Source organism: Cervus canadensis, chromosome 12 (assembly GCF_019320065.1).
Source record: "Cervus canadensis isolate Bull #8, Minnesota chromosome 12, ASM1932006v1, whole genome shotgun sequence".
Lineage (NCBI taxonomy): Eukaryota > Metazoa > Chordata > Mammalia > Artiodactyla > Cervidae > Cervus > Cervus canadensis.
Window position 1 is genome coordinate 77,113,164 of NC_057397.1, and position 22,847 is coordinate 77,136,010.

At 45.0% G+C, this 22,847-nt stretch overlaps 1 protein-coding gene across 7 annotated transcripts in view; it reads left to right on the forward strand.

The window, feature by feature from the left end:
• The window catches only part of COL14A1 (collagen type XIV alpha 1 chain), a 225,477-nt gene that overhangs the window by 171,743 nt on the left and 30,887 nt on the right, over positions 1-22,847 (forward strand). For all 7 annotated transcript variants that reach the window (XM_043484139.1, XM_043484143.1, XM_043484145.1 and 4 more), the window contains exons 41-43: positions 8,359-8,412; positions 8,875-8,946; positions 22,382-22,417. In XM_043484139.1, coding sequence (XP_043340074.1) covers positions 8,359-8,412; positions 8,875-8,946; positions 22,382-22,417 — 162 coding nt within the window. The remainder of the gene's footprint in view (positions 1-8,358; positions 8,413-8,874; positions 8,947-22,381; positions 22,418-22,847) is intronic.

A 22,847-nucleotide genomic window follows, 5' to 3' on the forward strand; every position in this document is an offset into this window, starting at 1 on the left:
GACGTAACTCTCTACCCAGACCAGGTTGCCTTTAGCTATACTGCTCAAGAATAAGGAAATAAATGTTTTCTATAGGGGTGCAGGTGTGGGAATTTAAATTCCTTCCATGTTGGGTTTTTTTGTTTGTTTGTTTCACATTCAACTTTCATTTGCTTAAAATCTCAGTTTAGTCTCCATCCATCAAATGGGATTAGTCGGTAAAGCACGTCCAGGTGAATGCATCTAAAAAGAGGCATTCTCTAGGAGTGAGATTTGTGTAGGTTTCTTGTACATGTGGAAGGAGTATCTAAAAGTATTTATATGTTTTGGCAAAGGGCTTAGACTAAGATCCTGTGTGGTTACACACCTAGGTTCCTTCGTGATTCCTGAAGCTCTGAAAACAGCAATTTTAAAGGTTCGGTTCAGTGTATTTCCTTGATTTATCTATGCAGAGTCTAGTCTTGGAAAAGTTCTCCCAAAGCAAACATATTGGGTTAATGTCTAGATCATTTGAGTCTGGGATTCTTTTAAAACCACTATGCCAATACAAATTTTTTATAAATATGTTCCAAACATGTTTCATTCTATAGGATAAAAAGCCTTAAGGCCTAATAAAGTGTCCATATATCTGCACATAGATTTTATTTCCCTCTCTCCCTCAATTTGAAGGTAAAACTTTCAATTCAGTTCAGTCACTCTGACGTGTCTGACTCTTTGTGACCCCATGGACTGCAGCATGCCAGGCCTCCCTGTCCATCACCAACTCCTGGAGTTTACTCAAACTCATGTCCATCGAGTCGGTGATGCCATCCAACCATCTCATCCTCTGTCATCCCTTTCTCCTCCTGCCCTCAGTCTGTCTCTAATGCCTATTTTGAAAAATTTGTGGATGGGAAGGGAATTGCTTTTTTAAACTGGTTTCCAGAGGACACTCATTCTTTAAACGAATTAAAGAAAAATTTAACTCATTAAAAATTTAATGTTAAAAAAATTGTGCAAACCCTATCCCTGTTGCTTTAGGAAAGATATTTGAAGGTAATACTATTCCAGTGGACAACTGTAAGGGCATCATTAACACAGAATGATTCGTAGTAGTATCTCCTGCAGTGGCTACTGTGCTTGAGGGAGGGACCGCATATATATATTTCATTAACTTAATATCTTGTTTAATAAGATATTAGTTGAACTCATATCTTAATTTAGTGCATGCTGTGTGTCTTATGGGCTTCCCCGGTGGCTCAGTGGTGAAGAATCTACCTGCATTGCAGGGGATACAGAAGACATGGGTTCCGTCAGGAAGATCCCCTGGAGAAATGGTGACTCTCCAGCGTTCCTGCCTGGAGAATCCCATGGATAGAGGAGCCTGGCAGGCTGCAGTCCACGGGGTCGCAAAGAGTCGGAGGCGACTGAGCGACTTCACTTTCATTCCTGCTCTGCCTTAGGCACAGTTGTCTTCAGAAGGAACGTAATAATGATGATTATGGTGATGATGGCAGTAGCAACCGTGGCACAGAGCTGTCTGAGAGCAGACACCCGGGGTGAAGAGGCTTACTGCTAAGATGCCCAAGAAGCCACTTCTAGAAAACATTTTTCAGGAAATCAGGAAGGCCGTTGTTTTGTCATTACGCCAAGCACTGAAATCACTCGTTGGGCTTCTCTGGTGGCTCAGTGGTAAAAAATCTGTGTGCCAATGCAGGCAACACGGGTTCGATCCCTGGGTTGGGATGATCCCCCTGAAGAAAGAAATGACAACCCACTCTAGTATTCTTGCCTGGGAATATTTTGCCTGGGAAATTCCATGGACAGAGGGACTTGGTGGGCTATGGTCTGTGGGGTCTCAAAGAGTCGGGCGTGACTTAGCGACTAAACACACCACCAGACACTGAATTCAGTCCTTTATTCATTGTTGTTCAGTCGCTCAGTCGTGTCTGACTCTGCGACCCCGTGAACTGCAGCACGCCAGGCTTCCCTGTCCTTCAGCATCTCCCTGAGTTTGCTCGGTCTCATGTTCTTTGAGTCGGTGATGCCATCCAACCATCTCCTCCTCTGTCGCCCCCTTCCCCTCCCGCCTTCAGTCTTTCCCAGCATCAGGGCCTTTTCTGATGAGTCAGCTCTCCGCATCACTGCCCCACTTCTTCTGACAGTGAGTGATGCGCTATCCCTTACTGGTCATTCTTCTTTTAAAAAATCTTTGTCTAATTGAGAGTTGAGAATTCACAGCCCCAAACTGTGATCAATGCCCTCTTATTAGCTTAGGGAAAGGTCAGTGTCCCTCACCTGGAGCCAGGGCCGATGTCACCTTCCACTTAGTCTGCAAGGAGGGGAGTTTAGCAGAGAATAAAGAGAGGATTAAGCATCTCCTCTTTAAACAGGAAACATATTTTCTTTCTAAAATTTCCAGCTTATGCTGGCTTTTCCCAAGGGGAATCATGGACTCGTAGAGACGGCTCATGTTCAACCCTGGGCCTCAGGCCATAAGCAAGGCCAGCAGAAGTTGGCCTCCTTCACTGAACCAGCCTCAGCCTCTTGCTGGGACGCCAGGAGGGCTCAGGGCAGGACCCGCCATGCAGAGCAGCAGCGCACCAGCAGACTGAACAGTGGGGGCGCGGGCGTCGGCTTTCATCCTGCGTCTTTCCAGCCACAGCACCCTCATCCCGTCCTTCTTTTCCACTGTCCATCTTGCCCCGTCCCTTCTGCCTTGTTCCTCCTCTCTGCTTGATGTCTGTGACCCCAGGGCCCACCCCGAGGTCTTTAGGCTCCTCTGATGTAGGCTGGACGTCTCTGCCCCCACCCTGGACATCCAGGCGGTCCTGAGAGAAACCAGGAAAAATAGGCAAGACATGGATGATAAGAAGTGGAAGAAAGAAAGGAAAAACTGCCTTTTTTCTAGTTCTGAGGCTCACTTATATCCAAGACCACCAGCTGTCTGTCAACCGCTACAAATAGAAACTTTAAAAATTATTTTTATTTTCCAATTCTTACTATGGTTTTGTAAAAGTGCAGAGAGACAAGAAATAAAAGTGACTGGGAGGTACATATTTTATGGCACCTGGAAGATAGTAGTAATTCCTTCCTTGTAACAAGGGTGTTCGTAGAATTCCAAGTAAAACTAAACTTCGAATGCTTCCCTTACTCCAAGTTACCACTCCCTACACCTCCCATTTTCATGCCATAACCACAGGCTTCCCGTTCCATCTGTAAAGAGGAAATACTCTTTTAAAGTTCTGCATGTGAATTCTGCTGAATTTGTGGTTAGGAGACACAGGATGGCCCAGTGGTAAACATCAGAGACTTGGAGAGTTAGCCAGACCTGAGTGTGAACTCTAACCATGGGACACTGAGCCAGTCACTTAAAGTGTTCAAGGCTCCTTCTCCTCATCTGAGTGGGAAAAATAATATTTGAGTCCATAGAGCTACTGTGGAAGTTGATTCAAATAAGGACATGCTAAGTCGCTTCAGTTGTGTCCGACTCTTTGTGACCCCATGGACTGTAGCTCCTCTGTCCATAGAATTCTCTAGACAAGAATACTGGAGTGGTTTGCCAGGCCCTCCTCCAGGGGATCTTCCTGTCCCAGGAATTGAACCCACAACTCAGGTCTCCTGCATTGGCAGGCAGGTTCTCTACCACTAGTGCCACCTGGGAAGCCTTTCATACAAGGAATTTCTATGTAAAAATTCAACTCTAGCTGGTATAAGTATTCACTATTTTCAGTGTAGAGCTAATGAGTCAGGACAGTACAGTATTTTATAATGCCTGTCCTTGACATTATTAAGGTAACTTAGAAGATTTTAATGAACTCCAAAAAAGAGACAGTTTAAAGAAAAAGCAAGCGGCTTCTTATTGTTTAATTTTCTTGGAGTCCATGTTGAAAGGATCCTTGGACCATGTTTCCTTTTTATGTGGCTTTGATGTACACAAGGACTTCCCTGACGGTTCAGATGGTAAAGAATCTGCCTGCAACACAGGAGACCTGGGTTCCATCCCTGGATTGGGAAGACTCTTTGGAGGAGGGAATGGCTACCCACTCCAGTGTTCTTGCCTGGAGAGTTCCATGGACAGGCGAGCCTGGCAGACTACGGTCCCCATGGGCTTGCAAAGAGTCAGACCCGACTCAGCGACTCCACAAAGGCCATGTTTGTGATGAATGTCCCACTTCATCAAAGCGAGTTGTGCTTGCTTAAAATATCTTGAAGAACTGAACTGGAGTCAGCGATCTGGATTTAATTCCTATCATAAATGTCAACCTCTGATGAGAGATTCATCTAAGGGATATTTTGTTAAATACTAAGATTCATGATAATTACCCCCTTGAGTATCTTCCTCCTCCAGAAGAGGAAATACAAAAAACCAGCACAAAGCCAGTGGAGAAAATGATTTGATTTTCTTTTCCGTGGATCTAGACGGGTTTTTATAAATCCCAGAAAAACATTCTCCCAGTCAACCACAGTGATGACAGTTTATGCAATTGGGACTTGGCAGATTATTTTAATAAAATGAACAGCAGCCACTATTATTGATTATCGACTAAGTGCAGTGCTCTACAAATGTTGTGTTCTCCAATCCTCAGAGTAACCACAAATGCTGGGCACTGTTACCCCATTATAGACACAAAGAATCTGAAGCTCGGAAACTTGAAGTAACACAAACAATGCCACACAGCTAGCAAGCATTGCAGCCAGGATTCTAATCCACTCTCAGGCTCCAACACTGCTTTCATTCTTTCCACAAAATTGTATTAAAGGTTAAAGTAGATTTTGTTAATATGGGCAACTCTTCCAGTAAAGATATTAATAAGCATGACTCCATCACTAAAGACAGCTCACCCAGTGTTTTGGGGGCAGAAGGAACCCAGTTTGGGTTACTTTCTTGATGAAGGAGAAACTGATAGTTCACACATGAAGACTGTGTTTCTTTGATTACATTTCACTTTTACTTGGCTAGTGGCCCATTTGAGGAGAGAACCATTACTTAGTGAATTAGTTTCTTGTTATTACTGGCTTTAAAGATGTTTCTACTAGGAGACAGCATACAAATGATATCTATCTTGCACTCTGATTCCAGCACTATCCTTTGGGGCCAAGGCAGACATTTTTATATTTGGAAACTAGCAGTCCCACAACATAAGTGATCAAGCTGTTGTTTTGTGTTTTCTTCGTTTTCTGAATATGCATATTCCTGAGCTTTAGCCCTAGAGATTCAGATACCAATGGTCTTGGGCGTGACTTAGGAATGTATAGTTTAAAAATGATGAATGATTCTAATAAACAGGTAGGTTTTAGAATCACTGGATAATACATTATGTTAAACCATTTGCACGTCAAAGTAATTTCTTGGGTTGAATATTGCTTTTGTTTTCATTCACTGGAATCACCACTGCAGGTTACTAAAACTATACACGTTTACATGTCTATGTATGCATTTAAATTATACATGTAATACATATATAAATTTGTACGTTTAAAAAATAGTGTACTGTGCACATATAAACCATTTATGTATATGTTTGTGTCTGTGTGTGTGCGACTGACGACAATTCCCCAGTGTAACTCCACACGGATGCGCGCTCAGGGCTGACCGCGGGCTCTGAGCCGGCCGGTGTTCCGGGGGCTGTGGCTTCGTGCTCCGTGGCCCCTGGACCTGGTGGCTGGTCGGACGCCGCGGCTTCGTGCTCCGTGGCCCCTCGGTCTGGTGGCTGGTCGGACGCCGCGGCTTCGTGCTCCGTGGCCCCTCGGTCTGGTGGCTGGTCGGAAGCCGCGCTTCGTGCTCCGTGGCCCCTGGACCTGGTGGCTGGTCGGAAGCCGCGGCTTCGTGCTCCGTGGCCCCTGGACCTGGTGGCTGGTCGGAAGCCGCGGCTTCGTGCTCCGTGGCCCCTGGACCTGGTGGCTGGTCGGACGCCGCGGCTTCGTGCTCCGTGGCCCCTGGACCTGGTGGCTGGTCGGACGCCGCGGCTTCGTGCTCCGTGGCCCCTGGACCTGGTGGCTGGTCGGACGCCGCGGCTTCGTGCTCCGTGGCCCCTGGACCTGGTGGCTGGTCGGACGCCACTGCTGCCAGCAGCCTGTTTCCTGGGGCCGACCGCCTTCTGGCCCCGAGCGCGCGCTCTCAGGGCGGAAGCTGTGCAGCGAGAGTCTCAGCGTTCCTTCAGCCCTCAGGGCTCGAGTCTTTCCGGCTCAGCAAGCGCGTCAGATGCCGGCGGCTCACAGGCCCCGCGGTACCGAGGGGTGTTTGTCAAAGGCCCGGCTCGGCCCTGTTTCAGCCCGCTGCAGCTCGTCAGCGGTCCGCCACCCTGGCTGTCGTGCCTGAGTCTCTGTCCCGAGGGCTGTTTCCGACAGCCGCTCTTGTCCAGCTGCTGTCGTGTCCGACTCCTCGGCGAACCCGTGACCTGTAGCCCACCAGGCTCCCCTGTCAGTGGGATCTCCCAGGCAAGAACACTGGAGGGGGTTGCCACTTCCTTCTCTGGAGAATCTTCCCAGACCACAGATGGAACCCGAGTCTCCTGCTTGGCAGACAAATGCTTTACTACTGAACCACGAGGGAAGCCCATCTCTGATAACTACATAAGCATAAATATTCTAGCCTCTGACTTTAACCTTAGTTACAACACGCTCTGTGGGCACATCCATTTCATCCTTTAGATGCTGTAGACAGAGTACCTTAAAAGTGCAAACTTTTTAAAAGCCCACAAAAAAATTCTTGCCACCTGAAAAAAGCATATGTGTTTGCTCTAGAGTGTGGAAAAGAAAACTGAAAAAATTAAAATTAATAAATTAGTTAAGTGTATAAAATATTGCACTTTGCTAATTTCAGCCATAGTTAAATTTAGTATTTATTCAAATATCAGTGATTTTGAAAACATATTTTGCAATAGATTTCCTTTTGCTGATAAATCGTGGCCAACCCTAACTTATAAAGCTGCTCAGAACCAAATGTTTTCAAAAACAAACTATAAAAAGCCTTTCAAGTTTTTATAGCAAAAATTATTTTTAATGTGCATTGTGGTTGCATATTCATATTGAGGTGGGACTCTCAGAAAGGAAACGTGATGGGAGCTGCTCATGTTATAAAGCACGCCTGTTTGTAGGTGGCTGATTTATGTGCTTAAAAACACATGTGTCAGTTTAAGTGAATTCTCGCTTTATGCTTATCGTTTAATCTTCTATCCCCTAATATTCATTCCTCATTACTTAATTAAAGGTTTCTGCTTTTTATGAGGGTGCTTAACCCACAAACACACAGGTACTGAGACTGGCTTCATGATGTGAAATGGAACATTTATAGATCTGGAGATGTTTGGAAAGTGCAGACATTTTACGTGGTTTTCCTCTTCACCAGCTTTATTGCTTCGATATGAAAAGCTGCTGCCGTTGCCCCTCACCCTGGATGAAGGGCAAGGAGAGGCCCCAGTGTTGGCCTGAGCTGAGTGGCCCCTGGGCGGGGAGGGTGGACTAGCCTCCTGGGGCCCTTGACCTGAACCCCTCTTCTGGGAACCCTTCCCTGAACCCCCACGCCATGACTGGACGCCCTTCTGCGTGTCCCTGTGGAACCCTCTAGTCCCCTCATCGAGGCTCATTGCTGTTTACTTTCAATTGTTGACTTTTCTGAAAACCATCACCTCCTTGAAAACAAATTGTCTTGTTCATCGTTGACTACCCAAAACCTAGCAAAATGTCCAGCACACAGTAATTCTGCAACTATAGTTTAATATGACAAACCTGAGGCTTACAAGTGAAAAAAAATCTTTCAGAGATGAATTTAAAAAGTGATTGTTAAAGAATAGAGCCATGTGATGAAAACATGAAGATTTTTCCAGTTAGAAAGAAATTTGGGGGGAGGGAAATGGCTTTGATTATATTTTTAAAATAACATCAAACCTAACCTCTGGGTCTCTAGCATTGCAGGCAGATTCTTTACTATCTGAGGTAAAAGGGAGCCCGATACTGTAGTACTCCTAATCTGTAATACACTATTAGATTCCTGTGATAGGGATTCCCTGTCCCCAAACTCTTAGGTCCTGAAAGACACGAATTTGTCTTTGTGTCTGGTCATTAATGACCAGAATTGATCCCCCTTCTCACTAGTTATGTTGAGTTTAATTAAAAAAAAAAAAAAGACACATTCTGAAAATAAGTTCCTGTGTAAGTTTATAAGTGGCATTTCTTACACCTAACATTCTTACATCGGGCGATTTCACAGAGCCAACAGACACAAAAGTCTTTGCCAAGAACAATTCCCATGAAGGCTTTAAAAGCAGTGAATCCTTGGAAGTTTGGAGCAAATGACAGGACTTGCAGCCCCAAATATGAAATGGGATTAAATGCATCTTTTCTGAAAGCCGTATAAAGCAGCTACAGAGTTGACACGCCGTGTTTTTCTTCCCCCAGGGCTTTCCTGGAAAGGACGGGTCCTCTGGCCCCCCGGGTCCACCAGGGCCAATTGTAAGTATTTCCAGGAACTACTGGGATGCGGTACTGCTTGAAAGCCACTCACTTCTTGTGAGAGCTTTTCTGCTGCCAAGCCCTCCCCTTTGCAGCATCTTTGCTACAGTGCAATGGTTCATCCTCTGGTGTGGCACTCTTCCTAAGCATCCTCTAAAAGGAATGTGTCCAGGGGGCTTGATTACTCCACCTCTGAGCCCCTTTGCCATAAGAGCACCTGCGATGATTTTGTTTTTACTAGACACAGATAAGGCTTGAATTTGAAAGAACGACATCTAACCAACACAGTGGAGACTTTTCCAAAAAGAGTCTTCCTTAATTTTGTGGTAGTTGGAAACAGGAATAAGCAATGAGTCCTGAAGTTGGCTTCAGGGAGGGGGGTGTCTGTTTGCTGCTCCTTCTGGAGAGCTGTGTTGTTGCGAGCATCCGTCTTTACCTTTGCTCCATCTTCCTGTCTACTAGGGCATTCCCGGAGCCCCTGGAGTCCCCGGGGTCACAGGAAGCATGGGACCCCAAGGTGCCCTCGGACCGCCTGTGAGTATGTGGCCGCGGCCCGTCAGGGTGGCTGCTCAGGCATCCTTCTGGTTTATTTATGTGTTTAAATTGACAGCGTCTCCCTGTGGTCAAAATGTGTTTTCAGTATTGAACTCTTGGAGAATCCGTGAGGAAAAGAGAGACTCTCCTAGGATAAAGATTAAGATCAGACTGTTCATATATCAGCGCTAAAGATAAATGGTCCCAACAGAAAATGATCTGCAGCTAAGCTTCCACTTATATATATTTACATTGTTTGTTATTCTGTATTTGGCTAAGTCAACTCAATGCATCTATTCAGGGGTTGGGTACAATGATGTCTTATTAATTAGGCCTGTCTCCTGAGCGAAAAATACAAGTCTGGACAAAGTCAAGGATTAGTGAGCATGGGAATAGGTTTTTCTTCCCTGAGTTGTATGAGAAAGACAGAATTTCGCCTTAAAACACACACTAACATATAAGTGAACAGTGGTGTAAATGAAAGCTCAGTGAATGAAACAAATTATTTAATTACTAGTTATAATAATTATTATATAGTCATTAGCTATAAAAATAATTATAAAATAACTATTATATAATAAAATACCATTAAACAATATGTTAATTAAATGATTGATATTAATTTAAACTATTATACATTGTTTTATTAATATAAATTATTTTGTTTTTTATATAATCATATACAATGTATTTATAATATAATTATATGAATTATATGATTATATTATACATAAATTCTAATTAGTTAATTATATAGTATTCTTGCCTTGAGAACACCATGAACAGTATGAAAAGGCAAAATGATAGGATACTGAAAGAGGAACTCTCCAGGTCAGTAGGTGCCCAATATGCCACTGGAGATCAGTGGAGAAATAACTCCAGAAAGAATGAAGGGATGGAGCCAAAGCAAAAACAACACCCAGTTGTGGATGTGACTGGTGATAGAAGTAAGATCTGATGCTGTAAAGAGCAATACTGCATAGGAACCTGGAATGTTAGGTCCATGAATCAAGGCAAATTGGAAATGGTCAAACAGGAGATGGCAAGAGTGAACGTCGACATTTTAGGAATCAGCAAACTAAAATGGACTGGAATGGGTGAATTTAACTCAGATGACCATTATATCTACTACTGTGGGAAAGAATCCCTTAGAAGAAATGGAGTAGCCATCATGGTCAACAAAAGAGTCCGAAATGCAGTACTTGGATGCAATCTCAAAAATGAAAGAAGGATCTCTGTTCATTTTGAAAGCAAACCATTCAATAATATGGTAATCCAAGTCTGTGCCCCAAATAGTAATGCTGAAGAAGCTGAAGATGAAAGGTTCTATGAAGATCTACAAGACCTTTTAGAACTAACACCCAAAATAGATGTCCTTTTCATTATAGGGCACTGGAATGCAGAAGTAGGAAGTCAAGAAACACCTGGAGTAACAGGCAAATTTGGCCTTGGAGTACGGAATGAAGCAGGGCAAAGGCTAACAGAGTTTTGCTAAAAGAATGCACTAGTTATAGCAAACACCCTCTTCCAACAACACAAGAGAAGACTCTACACATGGACATCACCAGATGGTCAACACTGAAATCAGACTGATTATACTCCTTGCAGGCAAATGGAGAAGCTCTATACAGTCAGCAAAAACAAGACCAGGAGCTGACTGTGGTTCAGATCATGAACTCCTTATTGTCAAATTCAGACAAATTGAAGAAGGTAGGGAAAACCACTAGACCATTCAGGTATGACCTAAATCAAATCCCTTATGACTATACAGTGGAAGTGAGAAACAGATTTAAGGGACTAGATCTGAGAGACAAAAGAGTGCCTGATGAACTATGGAAGGAGGTTCGTGACACTGTACAGGAGGCAGGTCTCAAGACCATCCCCAAGAAAAAGAAATGCAAAAAAGCAAAATGGCTGTCTGAGGAGGCCTTACAAATAGCTGTGAAAAGAAGAGAAGCGAAAAGCAAAGAAGAAAAGGAAAGATATACCCATTTGAATGCAGAGTTCCAAAGAAGAGATAAGAAAGCCTTCCTCAGTGATCAGTGCAAAGAAATAGAGGAAAACAATAGAATAGGAAAGACTAGAGATCTCTTCAAGAAAATTCAAGATACCAGGGGAACATTTCATGCAAAGATGGGCTCAATAAAGGACAGAAAATGGTATGGACCTAACAGAAGCAGAAAATATTAAGAAGAGGTGGCAAGAATACACAGAAGAACTGTACAAAAACGATCTTCACGACCCAGATAATCACGATGGTGTGATCACTCACCTAGAGCCAGACATCCTGGAATGTGAACACAAGTGGGCCTTAGGAAGTATTACTACAAACAATGCTCGTGGAGGTGATGGAATTCCAGTCGAGCTATTTCAAATCCTGAAAGATGATGTTGTGAAAGTGCTGCACTCAATATGCCAGCAAATTTGGAAATCTCGGCAGTGGCCATAGGACTGGAAAAGGTCAGTTTTCATTCCAATCCCAAAGAAAGGCAATGCCAGAGAATGCTCAAACTACCACACAATTGCACTCATCTCACACACTAGTAAAGTAATGCTCAAAATTCTCCAAGCCAGGCTTCAGCAATACGTGAACTGTGAACTTCTAGATGTTCAAGCTGGATTCAGAAAAGGCAGAGGAACCAGAGATCAAATTGCCAACACCCGCTGAATCATTGAAGAAGCAAGAGAGTTCCAGAAAAACATCTATTTCTGCTTTATTGACTATGCCAAAGCCTTTGACTGTGTGGATCACAATAACCTGTGGAAAATTCTGAAAGAGATGGGAATCACCAGACCACCTGACCTGCCTCTTGAGAAAGCTGTATGCAGGTCAGGAAGCAACAGTTAGAAGTGGACATGGAACAACAGACTGGTTCCAAATAGGAAAAGGAGTACATCAAGGCTGTATATTGTCACCCTGCTTATTTAACTTATATGCAGAGTACATCATGAGAAACGCTGGGCTGGAAGAAGCACAAGCTGGAATCAAGATTGCAGGGAGAAATATCAATAACTTCAGATATGCAGATGATACCGCCCTTATGTGAAGAATTAAAGAGCCTCTTGATGAAAGGGAAAGAGTAGAGTGAAAAAGTTGGCTTAAAGCTCAACATTCAGAAAACTGAGATCATGGTATCCGGTCCCATCACTTCATGGCAAATAGATGGGGAAACAGTGGAAACAGTGTCAGACTTTATTTTTTTGGGCTCCAAAATCACTGTAGATGGTGATTGCAGCCATGAAATTACAAGACGCTCACTCCTTGCAAGGAAAGTTATGACCAACCTAGATAGCATATTAAAAAGCAGAGACATTACTTTGCCAACAAAGGTCCATCTAGTCAAGGCTGTGGTTTTTCCAGTGGTCATGTATGGATGTGAGAGTTGGATTATAAAGAAAGGTGAGCGCTGAAGAATTGATGCTTTTGAACTGTGGTGTTGGAGAAGACTCTTGAGAGTCCCTTGGACTGCAAGGAGATCCAACCAGTCCATCCTAAAGGAAATCAGTCCTGAGTGTTTATTGGAAGAACTGACATTGAAACTGAAACTCCAATACTTTGGCCGCCTGATGTGAAGAGCTCACTCATATCAAAAGACCCTGGTGCTGGGAAAGATTGAAGGCAGGAGGAGAAGGGGACAAGAGAAGATGAGATGGTTGGATGGCATCATCGACTCAATGGACATGAGTTTGGGTAAACTCCGGGAGTTGGTAATGGACAGGGAGGCCTGGCATGCTGCAGTCCATGGGGTCGCAAAGAGTCAGACACAACTGAGCAACTGAACTGAACTGAACTGAATACTTATTAATGGTACTAATTGTTTTCCCATAACATCTTATGGAAAAACCTGAATGAGCTCTTTGGGCAACCCGATACCTCCCATTTTTGTGCTTCTGATCTCAGGTTGGATGGAGGGAGATCCAGGGGTAGGATGGGGGAGAAGCAGATGAGCTTATGCGGGCCTGTCTCCTTGTCCATAATATAAGGTGGCTGCACTACAGCCTTGAAAGCCACACTCGGCATCTTCTGCGACCTGCAAGTTGTTCCTCTGGGCGCAGGTATTAGCCTTCCTACATGATCTGTGAGGTACCAAACCTGTATCCATAAACTGAAACAACTGAGACATGTCCATGTATGTACACTGCAGATGTGCTAAGAGTTCATGGAGCAGTGAAATCTGGAGGGTGAGGGTAGAAGTTGTTGAATTAGATTTCTGCCTCCTGCTATACCAATTACCACAACCTCAAAATGACAGAATCTGTCTTACAGGTCTGTAGGTCAGAAGCCTGACGTCGTCTCAGTGGGTTTTAAAATCAAGGTGCCAGCATTTCCTGTCTGGAGGTTCTAGGGGAGAATCTATTTCCTTGCCTTTCGTAGCTTCTAAAGACTGCTCACTGTCCTTGGTTTGTGGCCCACTTTGAAGTCAGCGATGTACTCTCTGTTTACCTGTGACCATATCTCCCTATGAACACAGCCTGGAAGTTTTCTTCACTTTGAATGACCTGTGTGATTCTGTTTGGGCCTCCCAGGTAATGCTTGGTAATCTCCCCAGATTACTTCAAGGTTACTACATCACACTTCATAATCTTTTTGCCACATAAAGTGATATGGGAAGATCCCCTGGAGACGGAATGGCAGCCCACCCCAGTGTTCTCGCCTGGGAAATCCCATGGACAGGGGAGGCTGGCGGGCCACAGTCCTTGGGGGTCACAGAGAGTTGGACATGTCTGAGCAACTGACAACATGTTCACAGGTACTGGAGATTAGAAATAGACCCTTCGGGGGCCTTCTCTGCCTTCCACAGCGAACAAGACCTAACAGAAGCACTGGTTCTCATTCAGAAGGAAACGCTCTCTCTCTAGCCACCCAGGTAGTCACTCTGTATTCTTAAAAAACTCATTTCCATAAAACTGTTTTGTCCTCGGGATCCTGTTCTAGGCTGTAAGTCTCATGACACGTATGCAGGGACACGGACAAACACAAGACAGGGGCATAAAAGAAATGCCTCCAGGTTTTAGCAAATACATCCTCGTTTGTCCACCCCCAAAGAGCTCCCTTTAGTAGTCATTCTAAAAAGCTGTATACTTGTTCCAACTAGAATGTAGTTACATTGTCATTGTTCAAAACCTTTTTAGACCTTCTCTTTTCAAGTCAGGCTAGTGATGGGACACAGAAGAATACTGGAGTGCTTTCTCCTTACACATCCTTTTTCGTTATCTCTGCTTTAGTCCACTTCCCGTAATGTGCTCGGGGAACAGGATTTCCAGAAGACGTCCGAAGGGCTCAGAGAGCAAAGGGTTCTGGGTAAGAAAGGGTCAGAGACAGTGTCCTAAATCTGTTTCTCAGAAGGTCATGAGAAATTTAAGGTGTCAAACACTTGGAGGCATCTTGAGGTGCAACAGAAACAAACAAAAAAACCCCAAAACTGGTTTAAATTTGGTTGGACAATAAACAAATGCATTTGTGCAGTGTCCCTTAATCCAAGTTGACTTGATCCTAATCCTAGAGGGATAGATAGGAAAGAAGAACAGGCCCTAGAGGGTGCTTGGCAGAGGGTGGTGGGTGTGTGTGAGGGGACAGAGTGACCCTGAAATGCAGAAAGTAAGGAGGGCCCCACCCTGCTAACCACCTAACCTTTTGTAGCTCTAGAACAGACTTCAAATATAGGCTTTAAATAAATTCAAAAACAGCAGTAATTTTTTCCTGGAAATAGAACACTTGTTAATATTACCTTCAGTTATTGTAAATCAGCAGAAAAGGGCCCTTGATGGTAGCATTTGTATCAGAGGCAGCGCTGGTGTCTTCTCAAAGCCAGGGGCTCCCTGAAGCATCCAGCGCAGAGTTTCCTCGGGGCGCTGGGTTGGGCAGCCATGTGCCTGCCTCCTGCCAGACTGGCTGCGTCTCATGGGGTGAGGCCTTGATTGATTTCCCATGGAAGGATGTCTAGGAAGGCAGGAGGGAGAGAGACCAAGAGAGACACACTGCCCACTGAAAATAGTTTGTTTCCTATAGTCAGTGCCAGGAACAGGCTGGCTTTTACACACGCTGCCTTCAGCTCCCGACGTCCCAGGGCAGAACGTGCACTGCTGCTGGCGCTGTTGTGATTCCTACCTGAGGCTGAAGCGCACGGTGCCTCCCCTGCAAGAGGGCAGAGAGCAAGCATGTGCGAGACGGGACCCTGAACTTAGCTGGAAACAAATACCGGTGGATGGGCCAGTGTCACACCACTTAATGAGCTCTGCATCAGAAGTCAGGGGACCTGGGCTCTACATTTTGCCCTCACGTGACCTTAACTAGCTGTGTGAGCCGCATCACTTAAGCTTCTTTATCTACCTTCTCAGAATGTCAGTTTCCCAATTAATTCATTCAAAAATATTTATTGAGTAGCTACGCTGGATCATTGAAAAAGCAAGAGAGTTCCAGAAAAACATCTATTTCTGCTTTATTGACTATGCCAAAGCCTTTGACTGTGTGGATCACAATAACCTGTGGAAAATTCTGAAAGAGATGGGAATCACCAGACCACCTGACCTGCCTCTTGAGAAACCTGTATGCAGGTCAGGAAGCAACAGTTAGAAGTGGACATGGGACAACAGACTGGTTCCAAATAGGAAAAGGAGTACGTCAAGGCTGTATATTGTCACCCTGCTTATTTAACTTATATGCAGAGTACATCATGAGAAACACTGGGCTGGATGAAGCACAAGCTGGAATCCAGATTGCTGGGAGAAATATCAATAAGCTCAGATATGCAGATGACACCACCCTTATGGCAGAAAGTGAAGAGGAACTAAAGAGCCTCTTGATGAAAGTGAAAGAGGAGAGTGAAAAAATTGGTTTGAAGCCCAACTTCAGAAAACTAAGATCATGGCATCCAGTCCCATCACTTCATGGCAAATAGATGGGGAAACAGTGTCAGACTTTATTTTTTTGGGCTCCAAAATCACTGCAGATGGTGATTGCAGCCATGAAATTAAAAGATGCTTACTCCTTGGAAGGAAAGTTATGACCAACCTAGATAGCATATTAAAAAGCAGAGACATTAACTTTGCCAACAAAGGCCTGTCTAGTCAAGGCTATGGTTTTTCCAGTGGTCATGTATGGATGTGAGAGTTGGACTATAAAGAAAGCTGAGTGCCGAAGAATGGATGCTTTTGAACTGTGCCGTTGGGGAAGACTCTTGAGAGTCCCTTGGACTGCAAGGAGATCCAACCAGTCCATCCTAAAGGAGATCAGTCCTGGGTGTTCATTGGGAGGACTGATGCTGAAGCTGAAGCTCCAATACTTTGGTCACCTCATGCGAAGAGTTGACTCATTGGAAAAGACCCTGATGCTGGGAGGGATTGGGGGCAGGAGGAGCAGGGGACGACAGAGGATGAGATGACTGGATGGCATCACCAACTTGATGGACATGAGTTTGAGTAAACTCCAGGAGTTTGTGATGGACAGGGAGGCCTGGCGTGCTGCGGTTCATGGGTCACAAAGAGTCAGACACAACTCAGCGACTGAACTGAACAATATGGACAAGAGATGTGAAGGACAGGTTGGTGTCCATGATGGACACAAAAGATGACCAAGATACCTTTTTACATTCACAGACAGTCTAGAGAGTATGATGATTTTGTTCAGTATATAACAGGATATAATAAAAGGCAGATAGTGGGAAGTGCCTTACAGGAAAGGCGAGAAAGTCACTATGAAATTTCCACTGAGGGAGACAGAGAGGCAGAGTCAGAGATACAGAGTCTACCCTGTCCCCTGAGTGGGGGGTGGGGAGAACAGCTCCGGAGAAGGCAGCGTTTCAGTGGATCTTGAAAGATGGATGTGCTCTCCCCCACGAAGACAGGAGGGTGGCCTCCTTCCGAGGGGGATTGTAATGAAAGGAAAACGAACACAGGCAAGCCCGCGTGCTGTCCGTCTTCGTATTGTTCAGCTGTCTCTCTCGCTTCATCACCGCTGCCTCCATCACCGTCACCATCACCTCTGAAAACTCTAGTCTCAAGCCCTCTTCGTTTCTCTCCAAGGTTGTCCCCAGACGCCCTAGCGGGCCCCCTGCCTCTGTCCGGCGCTGGTCTGGTCCTTCCTCCAGTTGCTGAAAGACCTTCCTCGCCCAGATCTTCCTGTTGCGTCACTTCCTGTCTTGCGTCTCCTCACTGGACCCCTGGCGCCGGTGGGCGGGTCCCCTGTGTTCCGCCGGGTCATGTGGCCCTTTATCTGAACCCTCGCTTACCCCCCCGCCCCCAGCACGGCTCCCCAGGTCCTCCTGCTCGGAGCTGAGCATCGCTTTACTGAAAGCTCTCCCAGTGTCTGTCATACCGTTTGACACCTGCGTGCCTTGGGGGAAGCTGCTTCTCCTCTTTCCCCCTGGGGAGCTCCTGTTTCTCTCTAAAACTGCGCACCTCCGGGCTGACGTCCCCCTCGCAGCCTCACCTCCTCACTTGGGAGACTCCCATTTCAACTGTCAACATCCACCTCTCCACAAAAAGCAGGGTTTTTTGAGGGCAGGATTTTTTTTTTTTTAATCATGCTCATGTTCTTTGTTATTCCTAGATCTCAGTTCAGCATCTCAGAGGGTAGAGTAAGTCCATTCCGTACAAACGAGTTCCATTCCGAGAGCGCATCTGTAAATCCAGTTTGCTCCTAAATCCAGTAAAGTCGGCCTAGGTACCCAGCCGGCGCAGCAGGATTGCTGCACTGTGATGGCTTTATGGTACTTCTCACACAAACAGTACATAAAAAACACAGCAAATAAGGAAAACATGTTTAATCTTGCAGTGCAGTTCCTGGCAAAGTGCAGTCGTCCAGGACAGCAGCTGGCACACGGGAGCGGGCGTCTCGTGAGCAGGAAGGGGGTACTGACCGGAGGTGGGGGTGGGGGACGGGCCAGCTGAAGGGTCTCCCCACGGGGCTGGGGGCCGGGTGCCCCACCCGCACCTGGCTCTGATGGAGCGCGCGTTCGCGTCTTTGCAAGTTCACAGCTTGAAGGTTCATGTGTAGGGGACTTGTGCTTAATAAGCGTTTGTTAAAACAAAGAGCGAAAGTGTGGTTACATTCTAGTTAGGCTGGTACTTAGATGAGTATGAGATTATTTTTACAGATTAAGGGTCAGGCATGGAAGACTCTTAGAGCTGAGCTAGGTGTGTTTTGATTTTAGTTACCAGACACCTAGTGTTTGGGACTTGGACCATGAGATCATTCTTCTTTCCTTCAGTACTAAAATTCTGTAAGTCTATGAATGTAGCTACTGTATTTTCTTTTCTTTGCATTTCAAGTGTTCCTGAAATCAAAGGAAAATATGCCACTTTTTCGTGCCTACATCTACAGGGACTGTGTGTTTTCCATCAAAGCATGTTTTGGTGGAGTTATGGACCTTCATTCACTCAGGAATTTTGAGTTTGTTTTTGTTTTATTTTGCAAAAAGAAAAATCAAAGGAAAGACGTCAGAGAAGTTGGAATAAAAAATAATTTCTTGTCATACAGATATATTCACTAAGTGTATCTTTCCTGGAGACCACCTTGCTGTCTCTTGCAGCTACTTAGTCACAAGCATTGGGAGGCTGAGTTTGAGGAATTTCAGGCCTAATTAAACACATCAGTCTCTGTATACCAGAAGGTGCCAGCACCTGATGCTGTCCATTTACCTTATCACTCAGGTTTGCACTGTAGTTTCTTTGTCCAAGTTTCAAATAGGAAAATTTAACACATGCTTGCTAGCAATGGAAATATTAAGAATACATTGGTTCAGAAACAAAAAATATTCAAGATGAAATAGGTTTTAAGAAATGACTCAAAGACTAATTCTGAATGACTGGAGTGAGATTTGGGAGATGTTTGTTTGCTTTTTAAATTATTGCATTAAGAAAAATATTACCTTCACTGAAATAGAAGATTCAGGCTAGCAAATGTGTTTAGTAGTGTTCCCTTTCATGGCAGCCATAGAGTGTACTGTGGAGAGCAATTGTTCTGGAGCCCAGCTGAGTGGATTCTGGCCCCAGATTTTCCATTTTCTTATTGTGTGACCTTGGGCAATTTATTTATCCTCTCAATACATCACTCTCCTTATGTGTAAAAAGCAGAGATATTACTTTGCCAACAAAGGTCCATATAGTCAAAGCTATGGTTTTTCCAGTAGTCATGTATGTATGTGAGAGGTGGATTATAAAGAAGGCTGAACGCCAAAGAATTGATGCTTTTGAACTGTGGTGTTGGAGAAGACTCTTGAGAGTCCCTTGGACTGCAAGGAGATCCATCCAGTCCATCCTAAAGGAAGTCAGTCCTGAGTGTTCATTGGAAGGACTGATGTTGAAGCTGAAACTCCAACACTTTGGCCACCTGGTGTGAAGAGCTGACTCATTAGAAAGACTCTGATGTTGGGAAAGATTGAGGGCAGGAGGAGAAGGGGATGGCAGAGGATGAGATGGTTGGATGGCATGATCGACTCAATGGACATGGGTTTGGATGGACTCTGGGAGTGGGTGATGGACAGGGAGGCCTGGTGTTCTGCCATCCATGAGGTCACAAAGAGTCAGACAGGACTGAATGGCTGAACAACAGCAAAATGGAAGTAACATCTCATAGGGTTGTTACAAACAATAAATGAGCTCATCTTACAGGAGTCTTACAAGGATTAGATGAGTTCACCTTATAGGGACGTTAGACGGCTTAAATGAGTTAATGTGCCGAGATGTGTACTTGGCACATGGTGTACTTGACACATGATAAAAGCAGCTTGAGTTTTAAACTACTAGTATTTACGGTTTGTCAGTATGTTGTAGCAGTATATTAAAGATGACGAACAGGTACTAATTTTTGTTTGCTGATTTTTGGTTTTGCATTGCATCAAATGCTTGAAAAGGAAGTAGGCAGCAGTCCTAGATTTATGATAAATATTTTAATTTAACATTGGACTCAGCTGAATATTCAAGTGACTCTTTTACGGAAAAAAAGGGGCTAGGTGGTTTTGGAAATATAAAGTAATGTGAGTTATGGTCCCTGGCATTAGAGATCTTACCATCTACATGGAGAGAAGAGAAATCTTTGTGTTAAGTCTTCCCAGGTAGCGCTAATGGTAAAGAACCCACCTGCCAAACAGGAGACTTCACTAGGTCTGGAAGAGTCCCTGGAGGAGAAAATGGCAACCCACTCCAGTATTCTTGCCTGGAGAATCCCATGGACAGAGAAGCCTGGCGGGGTCAAAGAGTCGGACACAACTGAACAACTGTGCACACACATGGTTAAATATATACAATAATAAAGATCTAGTATGAAGTAGGTGGTATTTGAATTGAGTATTGCATTAGAATATTAATATATAAGATATACGCTTAATACCTTTTTCATAAGTGTTCTGATATACTGACTAGACCAGGTCTGCGGGAATGAGAAGTTGTACTTTTGATGAACAGATGATAGTGGAAGTTGGGGCCACACATCAGTGACAAGTCTTTGACAGCGAGGACTCTGACTTGGTCACATGGGTATCTGAGAGTCACCGGGTGATTTTGCATAGAGGAAGAGCCGCCATCAGCCAGAAGTCACTCAGCTTTCTAAACTGCAGCCTGGCCGTGTCAGGAGGACGAGCCTCCAGGTTGTGCAGAGGATGAACTGCAAGAGGAGGGTCTTTCTTTAGGGAAGGCTGCTAGAAGGGAGGTGCAAATGCCTGGCATGAGATGCTTGGGGTAGCAGCTGGGTGGTGGGTATAAGAGGAGCTGCGATGCCAAAGTGGGGGGGGGGCATTCCTTGCTGGTCCAGTGATGAGGACCCTGAGCTCCCACTGCAGGGGCTCGGATTCAGCCCCTGGTCAGGGAAGTAAGCTCTCACATGCCATGGGGCACTGCCAAGAACAAAACAACAGAAAAAGTGCGAGTGTGCGTGAGACAGACGTGCGAGAAGCAAGGGAAGGAAGGAGAGGACAGCAGGGGCGGGCGGGGCCTGGCCTGCACCTGCTCAGGGGAGTGGATTTTACGCTTCCTTCGCTCTGTAACTCCATCCTCAGTCACAGCGTGTTTGTCGCTTGGAATCAGCCCCAGTGCAAGCGTTTACACTTCTGCCAGCCACAAGCAGTACAGGTCAGGGCGCGTCCTTTTCCCAGAAAGCCAGTTTACCTGTACACAATGGAGTGAACCCAGAATTTTTATTTTGGATGACTAACTGAGTAGAAATTTTTGGAAAAGAGACTGAGTTTGATTTGGGACCTGTTGAGATTATAGTAACAACTGGAAATAGCCTGACAGTGTGACAGATTCCATCTGTAAATGGTACTTACTATCCTCTGGTAGAGGTTATAAAAAAGTGTTGTTCAGTAAATCTATTACTCTGCCTTGGAGTTGAAACAAGAAGAAATTCTTCTGAAGACACGTGTTTTGCATTATACATGTTATTTCATTGCAGAAACACTAAAAAAACACCATTGTTTTTCAGCAAAAGTTTTTACAGATATGGTAAGGTTTCCTATGGGTCAAAGAGTAGCTAAGCCACAAAACAAAACAATAGTTGAGCTGAGAATTCGTGTTAATACAGGCTCACATTACCAGGGAGAATCAGGGAGAAGGCCTCGTGTGCTGTTAATCCCGCATGGAAAGCAGGGTAAAGAGCTGGGATTTCACAGATTCCACCTTTTACTTGAGCTCTTAGGTTGGAAGATCTTTTTCCTTTCTGTGAGAGATATGCTTTCAGAAATGAAAACAATGTCTCTTTTCAGCAGAAATTTGTGAAATCAATTGCTCAGCATCAGGAGAGAGAGGCGTTTCGTGTGAAAAGATGTGAATAATTTATTCAGTGGCACTGTGTTACAAAGCAGTGTTGCTGCAGGATCCCAGTTTTGGTATTCAAACGTACGGTGACTTTGCCTTCAGAGACTGGGCGAGGAAGATGTTTAAAGTGTTTGTAGGACTGCAGTGTAGACATGGACGCAGAAAAGAGACTTCCAGACACAAGGGGGCGGGAAGGAAGGAGAGAGCGGGGCAAATGGAAAGAGTGACACGGACGCTTACACTAGCAGGTGTTAAACAGATCGCAGTGGGAAGTTGCTGTGTCACCCAGGGAACTCAAACCTGGCTCCGTAAATCCTGGAGGGGTGGGGTGGGGAGGGAGGTGGGAGGGAGGTTCAGAGGGGAGGGGACACACGTTTACCTATGGCCGCTTCATCTTGATGTATGGCAGAGACCAGCACAATATTGTAAAGCAGTTATCCTTCAATTGCAAATAAATAAATTTAAATAAATGGATAACCAATGAGGAAACCAGGACAACAGCCCAGAGACGTTGCTGCTTGGCGGGATGGCAGGCTGCTGTTTGTTTGTTCCTGTGGCTGTGTGTCTACTTTTGGTGCAGAATGATGAGAGCTGAGGAAAACCTCTTCACACAATCAGAAAAGATGCACTGTCATTATGCTTGGCTGAGTGCAGCATCCTAACTCGACAATTTACAATTTTGCAGGGTGTCCCTGGAGCAAAGGGAGAGAGGGGAGAGAGGGTGAGTATCTCGGCCGCTGACGGGCTGGCTGCCTGCCTTTGTCCAGGAGCCTGGTGAGGGAGGGCCGTTCTCTGTCCGGGTCACTCATTGCTTCATTACCCGCCCCCCAGCCCCAGCTCACCCAACTGTGAGCACCTTTTCAAGCAGATCCATCCTATGGGCTGGAGGTCAGGCCTGCTGGCTTCTCATTGCAGCTCTGCTAGTCCAGCTAGATGACTTGAAGCCATTTGTTTAGGGATGAAATGGAGAGGCTCACTCATGTAACTCACAGAGTGGATTTAATGAAGAAATTATATAACGGATGTGAAAAGGTTTCAGAGAAGTGAATGCTCTATGCAGAACGCCAGACAGTAGATGGAGGCTTGTGTGTTCCTGCTATTGGCACCCAGGACAACAGTGTCAGCGCGGGATCAGAGCACTGCCCGCGAGG